The sequence below is a fragment of the Chelonia mydas genome, chromosome 7 (genome assembly GCF_015237465.2).
Source record: "Chelonia mydas isolate rCheMyd1 chromosome 7, rCheMyd1.pri.v2, whole genome shotgun sequence".
Taxonomy (NCBI): domain Eukaryota; kingdom Metazoa; phylum Chordata; order Testudines; family Cheloniidae; genus Chelonia; species Chelonia mydas.
In genome coordinates this window covers 81,703,075-81,717,246 of record NC_057853.1, presented here as the reverse complement: position 1 = coordinate 81,717,246, position 14,172 = coordinate 81,703,075, and the positions used below count along the sequence as shown (strand labels likewise).

At 43.3% G+C, this 14,172-nt stretch overlaps 2 protein-coding genes across 4 annotated transcripts in view; one reads left to right on the top strand and one right to left on the bottom strand.

Moving 5' to 3' along the window:
• CDH23 (cadherin related 23) overlaps nucleotides 1-14,172 on the top strand; it is a 514,496-nt gene that overhangs the window by 379,889 nt on the left and 120,435 nt on the right. For both annotated transcript variants that reach the window (XM_037904844.2, XM_043551833.1), the window contains exons 28-32: nucleotides 8,052-8,112; nucleotides 9,125-9,273; nucleotides 10,867-11,002; nucleotides 11,660-12,048; nucleotides 12,150-12,251. In XM_037904844.2, the coding sequence (XP_037760772.2) occupies nucleotides 8,052-8,112; nucleotides 9,125-9,273; nucleotides 10,867-11,002; nucleotides 11,660-12,048; nucleotides 12,150-12,251 (837 nt within the window). The remainder of the gene's footprint in view (nucleotides 1-8,051; nucleotides 8,113-9,124; nucleotides 9,274-10,866; nucleotides 11,003-11,659; nucleotides 12,049-12,149; nucleotides 12,252-14,172) is intronic.
• Nucleotides 1-14,172, bottom strand: part of VSIR (V-set immunoregulatory receptor) — an 87,960-nt gene that overhangs the window by 7,135 nt on the left and 66,653 nt on the right. Inside the window, exon 10 of one of the 2 annotated variants that reach the window (XR_006292339.1) lies at nucleotides 1,722-1,942. The gene's annotated coding sequence lies outside the window, so the exon portion shown is untranslated. Of the gene's footprint in view, nucleotides 1-1,721; nucleotides 1,943-9,687; nucleotides 11,153-14,172 lie in introns of those variants that run through there. The other variant, XR_006292340.1, reaches the window with a different exon arrangement.

Sequence of the window (14,172 nt, the reverse complement as noted above, 5' to 3'; positions counted from 1 at the left end):
ATGATTCACAGGGTTCTGGCTCACGTGAACACTACCAGAGATTAGTCTTGCCAGCTCTTGTGATTCTGTTTCAAATCTTGCAATATTTGGTATTTTTTCTTAAGGACCCAGTCCCTGGATTCAAGTCATTACATGAGAATCTCAGCTTTCAAAAGAAAGGAAGGAAGGAAGAAAAAGAAAATTCCTAGCCTTCACGGTTGCAGAGCCAAGCTTGAAAACATGAACCCTTGTACAGCACAGAGGTTCAAAAACCAGAAGGCAAAGAAAAAGAAACCAAAATGTTTTAGATTTTAAGCCAATTTCATTTGTGGAGACCTGTCTCAAGAGCTTTGAATTCTTGCGCTTGACAGTATAGAGTGCTGCACAGCCAATATCCAGTACCTCAGGCTGAGAATACCCGAAGGGATTTGCAAACATAAGTCACTTGTGCTAGCAGCTGTAGGCCATATCTGCTCATGGTTACAACCAGTGTCCTTGCAACTCCACTGACTTAAATGGAGATGCTCCAAATTTACACTGCTGTAATTGAGTGCATTTGGCCCCTGAGCTCTGAACTGAAGAATGGAATCCCTCTGATAAATCAGACAACTTTGTGCACAGTCTGTATTGCCATTATGTCTGTTTTCCTCCACTTTAATGTCCACTCCCAATTTAATGTCCACTGTTATTTTCCTGAGACGGTGTATTGATTTCCCTTCTCCCATCAAAGCCTGCTGAGTGCTCATCCAAATCCACAGGTAAACTAAAACAGACTCGCAGGTATGGGAAGAAATATTCCTGCTCTCTTTCTGCAGATCCTTCCTATATCTCATCGCTTCCTCCCTTAGTTGCTTGTACCTCTCTCATCCCTTCCCCAGTTGCATGCCCTTCTCTCTCTCTCTCTCTCTGAGATGGTGTTGCCAGAGCCTGGCCCCAAAGCAAGCTAGTGCTGGGAACTGTTGTGTGGTACTCACTAGAGTGAAGGACTTTCCATATTAATGGCTTTCAGAGCAGGAAGGGGAACCTCCCCCATATACCACATACTAAGCGGGACACTTTGCTACCACACAAAGTCAAAGGCCTTCATCAGTTCACTGTTCCGTGCAGGAGGAAATGGCTGCTCTGGGTAACAGACAGATTCAGGCCAGCGCCGCAGCTAGCAATTTGAAATTAGTTTTGTACTACTGCTGAGCAACTTGTGCCTGGTATATATAAAATTGGCATGTATTCATTTGAATTGAAAGTGGAATTCAATCCAGCCACATATGCAACTAGAGGTGGCAAATAATTTAGAATTTAATTTCGTTTTTGTAAAATCTCATGGAAATTAATTGGATAAATTATTCTGTAAATATGTTAACAACGTATTTGCCCAGCAGTATTTTTAAAAATACTAGCCACTCCATTTCCTCCCAGCCCTGCCTGCACACCAGAGTTGCCATTCTGTGATTGCTCCCACAGCAGGCACAATTAGCTAGTGAAATCCAGCAGTATTAATAAAAGGCCTGTTGAAGAGCAAACAATCTGCCAGTCACCATACAAAACATTGCCCCTATCTGATTAAATATAGTATGAAGTGACTGGCATATGCCCATGATTCAGATTCAGATCACATCTTTGTAGCACGCAGATGAAGGTTGTGAAGGGTTTCATTTTGTAAAATGTTCGCAACAAAAGTGAAAAAGTCATAGTTTTGGAACATCATAAAAAATGGAACAAAAAGTTCCTCTCCTCGGTCTTACCAAATAGCAGGTCTGGGGTGGGTTTGTGCATTTTTGCAGTCGTTTTCACAAGTTCTCATCACCTTTTCTGATCTTTTGCTAGAAGAAAGTCGTTTTCAGTGGCTTGTGCACTTGTGACACAGTGCTGATGGAAAAGGGCTTTCCTCTTCCCTTCTCATTGTATCTTGAAATTGGTGAATGCTAGGAAAGTGTCCCCGGCTCTCCTTAATATGGAAAAGAAACTGCAAAAAACCCAAACAAAAAACCACCTTTTACCTATCTGGAGAAGGATGTAAAATTCAGTGGCTCAGTTTTATACTACCAAATACAAAGTTTCAGAAAACTCAGTATTTTAGTACCTAATCAATGCAGAACAATCACTTAAAATATGTTTCCCTTTGACTAATCTCCTCAGCCCACTGCCCCAAAACCCTATCTGCAGACCAGTAAGTGATACATTCACAGAGCTGTTTCCCTCCCGGACGGGACGGAGACCGTGATCATGAATGATCAGGTTTGACTGTGATCACCTTATTTTAGCAGCATCCGAGACCATCTCACATCCTCATGCCCGGGCTGCTTTAAAGCCTTTTGCTTTTCTCCAGATCTTTGTGAAATCAAACTTGAAAGACTGGTAGAGGGGATAGGCTGCCCAGATTAGAAGGACCTGAGAGCACTGACCTTTCCCTTAGAAGCTGTCAAGAAATGCTGCAAAACACAGGCTGCAGGATAGCTCTTCAGAGTTAGCGCAGATCATTGATTGATCATTTTCCCCCTTGTGTGCTCCTACAGCTGCTGTTATCTTTTCAGGACAATCCCATGAGGCTGCAGCCGGTCCCCTGGCTTTGTAGTAATACTCTCACTAATACTCAAGCTGCACAGGGGTGTCTACCTTCTCCTGTCTTTTCCCTCTTGTTGCTTGCCCTTCCATAGCTCTCTGTTGTCTTCCAGTCCCTTACTTCTTGGGGGAGGGAAGAGGGGGTAAGGTAGGATGCGGGGAGAGATGGCAGCTAGGATGGGAATAGCAGGAACAGACAAAGCCAAAACAACTTAAATGAACCAGCCAAACCTACAGAGCTCCGCACTTTAGAATCAACAAACTCGTTTGGTCATTCTTTAGGATTGTATTGTTTTTGGAGGTTTGGATGTAGTCCCTTTAAGGAAGGGATATCAGACTAAATTGTAATTCTTCGAGCAGCTCTCACCTTCCCCTGTGGAAAGTTTGAATGGTACAGTCTGGTGGCTAGATGCTATTCACTGAATGTCAGTTAGGTTACTCTGGGAGCCAATTTGGGATCAGCAGCTGGGGGAGGGGGAGGAATGGAAGCAGGCCTCTTTCCTTTGCACTCTCTTCTTCTCTCTTAAACACACTTTCTCTTCTACTCTTTTCATTCTTCTGTTTTCCTTTCCTCAAAATAATTCCCTAATCTTTCTTTGCTTTTTCTTTCTCCTGCTTAACTCTCTCTCCTTTTACTACCTGTTTTTGGCCTTTCTCTTCTGTCCTGTATCTATTAGTCCCTCTTTTAAAGGTAACCTGCAAAAGGGAAATTCTTTGTGTATTCTTTCTGCTTTTTGATATGCAAAGAAGCCCTAACAGTTTTTTTTTAAAGGCGTTTTTTTTAAAGGTTTTTTTTTCCCTGCTATCTACTTTAGAAATACCGGGAGTATCTCATCTCGTCTTGTCAGTTTGTTCTGGAGCACTCACCACAGAACTGGCTGCAAAAGAAGGAATATTGTATCTTTCAAAAGAGACCTTTTCTCCCAAGTGTTTCCACCCTTTTGAATTAAACGGGTTTTAACATTTAAGCAGTCCAACTAAATAGCCCTGCCCCTCTCAGCTGCTCAGCTTTGTCTGTTGTGACTTGTGATGTCCTAATCCTGCTGCTTCTCCAGTCAGCAACAGAATCTTTCAGGAGAGAACAGGGAAGACTAGATCTAAATTTCTCATGTAGAAAACAAGCAGAAAAAGTCACAAATAGTTGTTGGCAAGTTGCCTTTAGCAGCTTTAAAGCAGGATTTTCATACTTTAGAAAATTTTAAAAATCTATCATATTAGGAAAGTGGATTTTGGTTTGTGCCTTTCCTACATTTTGAGAAGTATCAAATTTATTTGGGCCAGATTGTTCCACCTTCACTCCCTAGGAGTAGTAGCTTACTGCACAAGTAGCTTTTGTTGAAATCAATGGGACTATTTGAAGAGTAAGTTACTACTCACCATGAATAAGGATATTTGAATCTGACTCTTTGTTTAACCAAATATTTCCCCCTGCCCACCTTCCATTCTCCTTATTCCTCTGCTTAAAGTCCATAATGCTGGATTTGTTGCTTCACAGTCATTTTAGTGGCATTGCAAGCACCTGATTGCGATTTCACCAGAAGTTCCAGCAGAGGGAGAAGCTGGGCAGTGCAGCCAAACAAGTTTATTGAAAACAAATAGCTTAACAAATGCAGATGGAAGCCAATCGCTGTAGAGCCAAAGCTGTCTCTTTTCACCTGCTGACCCATTTTGCACATCTCCCCGCAGGGCATACCTGTCCTTGTGGCTTTATCAAATAACCTGGGATGAGCTGTGAAAAAACATCCTGTGCAGAACGTGGATGAAGAAATCTTTCTGAGTGGGATTTTCACCTTGGCCTAGGAGATCTGGATGCCCAATTCCCTTTAATTTCTATGGGCTCTGAAAATCCCTCCTTTTTGTCTTCACTGTAAAACTGAAATCTTTTTCTCGTTAAACACACCCACTGCATTGGCAGCCAAGGAACTGCATTAAACTCTGCTAAGAATCTTTCTCTTCTTCCCTTTCCTCTGGTTTGCCTCACCACTGCCTCTTCTGACTCCTCTCCTTCAGTCAGCTTTTCTGAGAAGGGAGCTCCAGCATCTTAGAAGGCAAGTTGATATCACCACATAGACATTCTGGATATGCTTAAGAATTATCAGCCAGCGGACATAGATCTCTGATCCATACTGCCCTCTATTTTATCTGGTTTGTAATATCCAGGCATGGTAACAGAGAGCCAATGCAATCCTGTCCCAGAAATGAGCTCACAGACTCAAAGCCTGATGGCACAGGCATGTTAAATAGTTTGCTTGGCAGGAACGTCAAAGCTGCTTGAAATGTGAGCTTTTCCCCCATGTCATTACTAATTTGAAAATAGTTTCAGGTCACCCCAAAATATGCTATATTTTACACACTTTTCACTAGGAAATAGGTCCCCTTTTCAGACCAAATGAGCTCAGGGGTAAGTAAAAATGAACCCAGACCAAGCTAAGGTGTGCTTTGAAAATTAGACCATGCAAGGGGAGCTGAAAAGGCAACAGAGTGCATTGGCCAGCCCTTTGCCAGCAGAAAAACTAGCTTTGTGCTTGCAGCTAGAAATGTCTAATAATCGTATTTTTCTCAGCATGGAGGAGAGGGAATGGGGGCACTTTGAGTTGTGCTATAAGGTGCGTGTCTGTGGGATATGGACTGGACAGGCGCTGAAGAGGACACCTGGGTCTGAGTGTGACACAGGAAGGATGCTGGATGATTTGAGGTTGTGGGGTCAACATTTGCAAAAGTGACCACTAACTTGGGCTGTCTTCACTTTTTGGATGTCCACTGAAGGCATCTAGGACCCAACTTTCAGAGGTTCTGAGCCTGTGCTTCCCATTAATGTCATTTAGAATTGGGGCTGCTTTGAAAGCCAGCCCAAAGGTGTCTGAAGATGGACACCCATGAATTGAGGCACTCCAGTGCAGTGACTGCTTCTGATCATTTGGGCCTTTCATCTGTTTTGCAACAAGGCAAAATAAAGCCCTTTGTGTAATGCCATTTTTGGAGTTTTTGTTGCAAATCCCCTTTCTGCTTTGTTAAACCAGAATATTCAGTAACATTTTCAGCCAAAACATACAGTCTTGGCAGAATGAAACCTTTATACCTACATGGCAAAACAGCCCATGAAAAATGTTTGAGAAATTCCCCAAATTCCTGTGCATTCATGCATTTTTTTCACTTCAGTCATTTTGCAAAACAATAGCCACAATTTACACTTGTTTTTCCTCTGCATTTTGGGAGAAGAGGGGCATTTGTTTCTCTTCTTGAAAGGAAATTAGAAAATTTTGATTCATCTGGGGCATTAGACAATCATGCACTCCACCCCCTCAGTATCCTGCTTGAAGGCTGCTAATAGCTGTGGTGTGGGCAGATTTGCTGTAGCAACTCTGCAGGTCAGGCAGAGGCGGGGCAAGAAGGATGCTTGGGGGTGGGTTCCTGGAAAGTGCTCGTGAGGAGGGGAAACCCTGCAGTGTTCCATAGAAACACCAGGTGGACCCATTATGTAAAGTCTCCCCAAGTGCTTGGCAACGTTTCATTCAATACTGTATATCTAGGACATAGGAATTATCCTCCCGTGATACATCCAGTCCAGTAACTTGTCTCCGATACTGGCCAGAGCCAGATGCTTCAGAGCATGATGCGAAAAAACCCCATAATGGACAATTATGGAATAACCTGCCAAGAAAGGACATTTCTTCACAATCCCCTCAACTAGGGTTTGTTTTTACCCTAAACCATAAAGGTTTAGGGCAAACTATTTAACATATAGCATAATATATATAATATATCCTACCTAATGTAACTGTGGATGGTCTCATCATCTACATGAAGCTTTAATGATAGCTCCATGATTTGAGTCCAAAGGTTGCTGGCTCTACTGCATAAATAATATTTCTTTCTATCAGTTTTAAATTTTCTGCCATTTAAGTTAATTTAATGTCACCTTTATTTTGCATTATGGGAAAGGTCAGGTGAGTGCTCCTATTTACCCTTTTCTATACCATTCACTGCTGTATACTTCATTCATTCCTCCTCTTATTCATCCCCAGTCTAAACTAAGCAGCCCCGGTCTCTCTCCATCTGGAAGTCATTCTATGCTGATTGTCATTTTTGTCACCCACCTGAGCACCTTCTCTGTTTAGAGATAGGTTGACCAGAACTGAACTCAGTACTGCAGGTGATGGCATACCATAGCCATATATTATGTCATTATAACATTTTCAGTGTTATCTTCTATCCTATTGTTTATGTATATCCTAACATTCTGTCTGTTCCTTGACAGCAGCTGCTGCACATTGAGCAGAGGTTTTCATTGCGCTGTCTGTAGTGACACTCAGGTCTTTTTCCCAAATCATTAGAGCAATGTGTTGGAGAAATTCAACTTATTTCTTCCAGTGTGCATTTCCTTGCACGTGTCAAGAATAAATTTCATCTGTCATGCTGCCAGTTCCCCAAGCTTTATTAGGTCCCTCTGAAGTTCTTTGGCATCTTCCCTAGTCTTAGCTAACCTAAATTACTTTGTGTTATCTATAGGTGTTTCCCCCTTTTCCAGATAATTAACAAATGTGTTAATGAACATCAGTCGTGTGGAACCTTGGGGTATCCAATTAGCTTAGGCTAATTATATATATCCTAGGACTGGAAGGGACCTCGAGGGGTCATCTAGTCCAGTCTTCTGCACTCATGGCAGGACTAAGTATTAGATCATCCCTGACAGGTGTTTGTCTAACCTGCTCATAAAAATCTCCAGTGATGGAGATTCCACAACCTCCCTTCTCAATATATTCCAGTACTTAACCACCCTGACAGTTGGGAAGATTTTCCTAAGGTTCAACTAAACCTGCAGTTTAGCCCACTGCTTCTTGTCCTGTCCTCAGAGGTTAAGAACAATTTTTCTCCCTCCTCCTTGTAACAACCTTTTATGTACTTGAAACTTATCATGTCCCCTCTGTTTTCTCTTTTCCAGACTAAACAAACCCAATTTTTTCAATCTTCCCTTATAGGTCATGTTTTCTAGACCTTTAATCATTTCTGTTGCTCTTCTCTGGACTTTCTCCAATTTGTCCACATCTTTCCTGAAATGTGGCGCCCAGAACTGGACACAATACTCCAGTTGAGGCCTAATCAGCATGGAGTAAAGAGGAAGAATTACTTCTCGTGTCTTGCTTATCACACTCCTGCTGATACATCCCAGAATGATTGCTTTTTCATATATTTACTTTCTGCCACAGGCAGAGCAGACCAAGGAGCAATGCTTCCTCACTGCCAGTACAGAGCAACAGAAAAGTCTATCCATACACTTAAAACTTAAACCATAGTTGAGCTGAGATTTCCAGATGGGACGGGCGCCTCTGATTCTGAACCCAAGGGACATTTAAAGATGTGCCCCTGTGACCCAGAGGATTTGGGGAAACAAGACAATCCTGTGTATCTGAGGACTTTTGCTTTTGGCCTTGCATAAGAGCAGGAGAAGGAGAGAGCTTCTTGTACAATCTGAAAATCACTGGCCTTTACTGGCTTCTTTTTTCTTTTTGAAGGTGAAAGCCACAGATGCGGATGAAGGTGTTAATGGGAGAGTGTGGTACAGGATTGTCAGGGGTAAGTCTAGGTGCCTGTTTGCAACAGGGAATTGTGTGTCCATGTGATTTGGTTAACTGAAGTTTTGCTATCACCTTTTGGCCAGATAAGCACACTGGCAAACTTGCATGATGTAACTATTTCATCACATTTTGGCCTTCTTTGGCCTGCCTACAGCTACAGAAACACCTCTTTCCCTATGTATTAAACTTCATCATTCTCTCCCCCATCCATTTTAACACTTATGGTTGGAAGAGATAAGTCCTTGGCAATTTGGACTATGCTATGGTAACTGTAGTTAGACTGCAATTACACTCTAGTTGCATTGTCGTTTTGGTTTTTGTTACCTGCAATAGCTATAAGATAGACAGTTACCTATATCACTGAGATGGGTGACCGCATAATAATGTAATTAATGCACCTAAATTCTAACAACATATGTTTTAAATATGAATCCAAAGGAGTAAGGATAAGTAATTGCATGTTGATGTAAAACTTCCCGATATATGAATTAGTGGTAGTTAGCTCTCAAAAAGCACTACTCCAGTATAATTACCCTGCATTTACACTGACCCATTACAGCCTGCTCCACATTACTACCTCTTAAGCCGTTTTAGGGAATTACTGTGATATGCAGCCACACAACATATTTTTTTTAACTTGTCACAACCACATTTTAGAGCCTTGATTGGGCCCTGCAAAGGGAAAGGAAGTCTCCTGAGCACATTTTGTTGAAAATGGTTTCATTAGTACAGTTTCTCTGTAGTGTGGATGGGGATTAAATTCTTCTCGTTAAACCAGCTTTAAAAGTTGTTCTGAGTTGTGCTTAGTATGGATGAGGCTTGGTTATCAAGGGCAATGAACAAATGCTATGGGGATGTATGCCCATTCCAGTAATTAACTACACAAGTATCACCACTGAGTCACTTTTCCACAATTCTACTTTGCTGTGTGTGGGGAATCCCATGATGTTTGTTCCACTTGGAGAACTGATTGATATGTACTTTGTTATGTTTTGTTTGTTTACTAATAGGAAACAATTACAACCACTTTCGGATCAACCCCAGCAGTGGGCTGGTCATGCGGGGCTTACGGCACCTGGACAGAGAGAACAATTCCTCCCATGTCCTTGAGGTGGAAGCCTACAACAGTGAACAAGGATCAATGAGGAGCTCCGTTAGGGTAAGGACATCACTGAGGTTAAGGTGGAGGGGTGCTGCAGAACCAGTGAGGAGCTACGTCAGAGTAAGGTTGGCACTGGGTGAGTGTGGGGGATCAGCAGAATTGATGAAGAGCTCATGCCTGGGCCTAGAGTAACAAGAGGGTAAAGGTAAAACCAGACAAAACTTTGTGAAACGTTTTTTAGTGCAAAATATTACAGTGGTTTCATCAAATGTTGGTAATTTCCACTCATTGCGGTGCAGTGTCAGCAGAGGTGGAAATGTCAGCAAAGTGCTGCAGAAATGACTGATGGAAATTCTACGGGTACTGCTTTTGGGTGGAGGATATTTTTCTGTGCCATTTCATAACGTAATTAGGCTGAAAATTGGCAAGAGAATCCTCAGCAAAGGGAATTTTTTTCAAGCGATTAGAAATGTGTTATGCTGAATTTATTTAGTTACAAGTTAAAAAAAAGAAGATACATAATCACTTCAGAACACAATATGCATACACAGACAACATGATATTAAAAAACTGTTTTAACTGTATGGTTACATTTGCCCAATATTTGTCCAGGTATGGAAATTTCCCTCCTCCTTTTTGAATGTACAGTCTTGCTTACTTAGCTTCCTTTTTCTATTTTCACATTGTAGCTTTGTAAGGTAGCTGTACTCTTGATCTGTCTGAAAATACAGGTGTGTGGCCAGTGACATATTTAAATAAAACAGACCTCAATAGTAGTAATATTCGTTATTGGTACAACTCCATTCTTCTTGAAGGATCCCAAAGAACTTCATGATCCAAGCCCCAATCCTGCAGTCAGATCCATGTAGGTGAACCTCTGTAGCATGCAGACCCACTGACTTCAGCAGAGTTCTGCATGGATGCAGGAATCTGTCTATGTGGATGCAATTATAGGATTGAGGCCTATATACAAACACCACCATTCAGCTGTGGAAGAGGAGGCCAGGAACAAGCTATCAGATAGCGAGTCTGCAGCACACCTTTCGTGGAGAAAGTATATTTTGGTCTACACACTGGAGTGGACCGCAACACTTACAAAATTTAACACAGGATCATTAATGCCTATGTGGCACAAACAGGATCTCACTTTTTAAGGTCTCGTCCCACTGACTCTCACACAGTAAAGTGCCTAGAATTGAAATTGTGTCTACCTCAGAAGGAGGCAGGGCCGAGTCAACTCTACCAAGGTTTGAACTAGTGGTTGCCATCTCCCCAGCAAATAAAGTAAACTCACATAATTCACAAATGTGGCGACGAGTTGGCGAAAAACCCACAAAATTGGGCAACCACTTTATTGCTATTATTAACTTCCCAGCTATATTTTATTTCTTTTTATTGGAATTGCGTGAGATGGACTCATGGGGGAATGTCACGATTTGTACTTGTAACTTCTCCAAGTGGTGCCCCCTGAAGCGGGGAGTGCTTGTGTATCTATGTTCTAATAGTACTGGTCTGTGGAGAGGCTCACAGACCTTGAAATGCAAGAGAGCAGCTCCTTCTGCCAGGGAATCGTCTTCCTCATTGTTTTCTTCAGGACAAATTCCAGGCAGTGTGCAGTACACTAATGGTTTGTTTTGGGGATTCCCCCAGGTGATAGTGTATGTGGAAGATGTAAACGATGAGGTGCCTGTGTTTACCCAACGGCAGTACAACCGTCTGGGGCTGCGAGAGACAGCAGGGATTGGAACTTCTGTCGCAGTTGTCCGGGCAACAGATCGAGACACAGGTAAGGACATTGTGGTGAGCTGCAAAAATCTGCCACCGCGGCTCCCCAGCCTCTTGTGGGATCACACCATCTGTCTCTGGTTGTGTGAGTGGATTCTTGCCTCTCTTTCCCCACTCTTGATGTGGGAGTGCAAAGGATGCAGATTAGTGCCTGAAATAAGAGAGAGGTTAGGGAGACTAAAGCCTGCAGCTTCTGACCAGTCCAGTTCCTCTGATTTGGGATTCTTTTACTCCAGACAGCAGAGAGGCCAGTCCATTGATAGATGGACATTTAGCCATTGCTTTGTCCCAAGCCTTCTCAGGAAAGAGAGGAGGTCTGTCATACCATCTCATTAGTACCTTTGTGCAGCTTAGAGGGAAAAGTCACTGAAACAGTAAAAGAAATGATAAAACCAGCTGTGCTGTGTGTGGGGTTAACCTGTCTTGGCTTAAAGTGCTTCGGCTAACTCAGATTAAGATGGAACATTACATTCTGGGACTCAGGCTGCACTTGCATATTAGATATAAGAATATCTGTAACCTCTTTCATTTTAAATAGATTAGGGGCACCCCTCAGGCTTTCAGCAAGTTGACCTGCTGGGCAAAGTTAGGGGTCCTGTGGCCTTGTCTGCTTCTCTGTGAAGTCCAGTCTAACTCTGATCATTTGTTCCTCCCCCAGGGAATGGAGGTCTGGTGAATTATAAAATCCTGTCTGGCTCTGAGGGGAAGTTTGAAATTGATGAGAGCACTGGCCTCATCACCACCATCGACTACCTGGACTATGAGACAAAAACCAGTTACCTGATGAATGTCTCTGCCACAGACCAGGCACTCCCCAACAACCAAGGTTTCTGCAGCGTCTATGTCAGCCTGTTGAATGAAATGGATGAGGCTGTGCAGTTCTCAAACCTCACCTATGAGGCAGTGATCACAGAGAACATTCCCCCAGGCTCGGAGGTGCTGCGCGTCCTCGCACGCTCCATTGACAACCTGAACCAGATCACCTACAAGTTTGACCCCAACACCAATACTCAGGCACTATCCCTGTTCAAGATCAATGGAATCACTGTACGTAGCTAACAATGGCCGATCCGGCCAAGGCTTTAGGTGCTTTAGCAGTAAGCACGACATGGGTATTCATGATCTTTGTCGTTGTTTGTCCCTGGTAGGGTGTCATCACAGTCAAAGGCCAGGTGGATCGAGAGAAGGGGGATTTCTACACTTTAACAGTAGTGGCAGATGATGGGGGACCAAAGGTTGACTCTACTGTGGTGAGTGGATTTTAGCTGTTTTCTCAGTAGTCCTTTATCCTAGACCTGCTACAAGCCAAACAAGAGCTGACTACACGAGAACATCCTCTTATTTCTCTTGTTTGGGAGGGAATACCCCAGCCAGCCATCACCACCTCTCCTTTTGAAGGGTTTCCTTTTGTTTCTTACTTCTGACCCACTTAATCTTTATCCATCTCCCCAGAGTGCAGCTGCCCTGTTGGGCAGGGCCGCCCAGAGGGGGTGGGGGCAATTTGCCCCAGGCCCCGCAGACAGAGCGGGGACAATTTTGGCAACAATTTGGTGGTAGGTCTTTCAGTCCCTCTCTTCCTCGTCGGCAGCACTTCGGCAGCAACTCAATCACTCCGCTTCAGTCTTCTGCAGCAATTCAGCGGTGGGTCCTCCTGTCTTCTCCTTTCTTCGGCGGCATGACTTGGGTTTTTCTTTTTTTCTTCACCGCTTGGGGTGGCAAAACGAACTTTTTTTATGGAAGGGGCCCCCGAATTTGCTTTGCCTCAGGCCCCCTGAATCCTCTGGGCGGCGCTGCTGGGAGGACAGACTACAGTGGCTTCCTTGGAGGCTTGCAACTACAGCTAGCACTCTAGTAGTTTTGCAGCTCACAATCTCACCTCTCTTCCTCTCCACTTCCCCAAGGGCCAGGTGAATCTCCACTGTAATATGCCTGGTCTGCATCCACCCAGGTACTTTCAGATGTGCATTTTCTACTAAACACGAATCATTTTTGTGGTCGTGCCCCTCTTCAAACAGTACTAAGACTGGGGGCTCTGCCGTGGCAGCATCATGCCCACCACACCACCATAATTGGGGTCTCCACCATGCCAGCACAGTGCTCACCACGCTTCCAAGAGTTTTCCCCCATATCAACAGAATGCCCACAAACTATAAGGATGGTCACAGAATCTTCTTTTTTTCCCTTTTCTCTTTGCACACGCCTTCCTCTCTCTCTCTTCCTGGCAACTCTCTGCAGTGCTATCTCCTGGACTCCTAACTCATGGGGTGTATGGTGAGGTGATTGTCAACCTGAAGTTTCCTTGAATAACCTCCGTGAGGTCTCTTGGTTGGGACCTAGGCATATGGTTTTGATCTCACTCCCAAACCAAGCAATGCACTCTTGCCAAGCCCTCCAGAAAATCAGCGAGTGCAAGAGCCCTGTATTATAGGGCCTTGTACATAAACATAGGATGTGGTGTTTTAATTTCTACATAACAGAGTGCTGGGCTTTTCAAAAAGGAAATATTTAGAGTCTGGAGGCGATTCCTCACCAGATTAACACAGTTTTCAGGTAGGTAAAATTTGGGGTCTAAAATATTTGATAGTATAACTGTGTAGTTGGCACTCCTTCCTGAATACCACCATTGTCCTTGGGGTTGCAAAGATTTATGATCTGCGAGCAACTTATAGGTCATATATGCTAAAACATCTGACACAAAAGGTCTACTAAGGATTGGAACTAAAGGTCAGATCCTTAGTGTAAAGGTAATGGAGTTATACTGATTTACACCAGCTAAGGATCTGATCTAGAGATTTTAACTCCTAATTTTCTTCTTTTTGATTTAAATCAGACACTGAATGTCATTTGAGGATAGTATGCTGTGGTTTAAAGGACTCCAATAGCTTGAATTTTGGTACATCTGTTGCCTTTAAAAATTATGTGTGCTCAGGCAATTGATACTGGCCTCCAGCAGTCAGGGTGCCAGCTTCTTTTCTCTCTTGACACTCTCATGGTAATTTCTGGGTTAATTCTGTAGTCCAAAGATTGAGATTTTAGAGCAGGTGGCCAGGGGTGGGGTGAAGCGAATTACCTATGGAATGTGCATTGGCTTGCAGAAAGTGTTGGGGGCGGGGGAGGGGGGGTTCACACCAATAAAATCATCTGAATTTTGATAGAAGTGTTTGCCTTTCC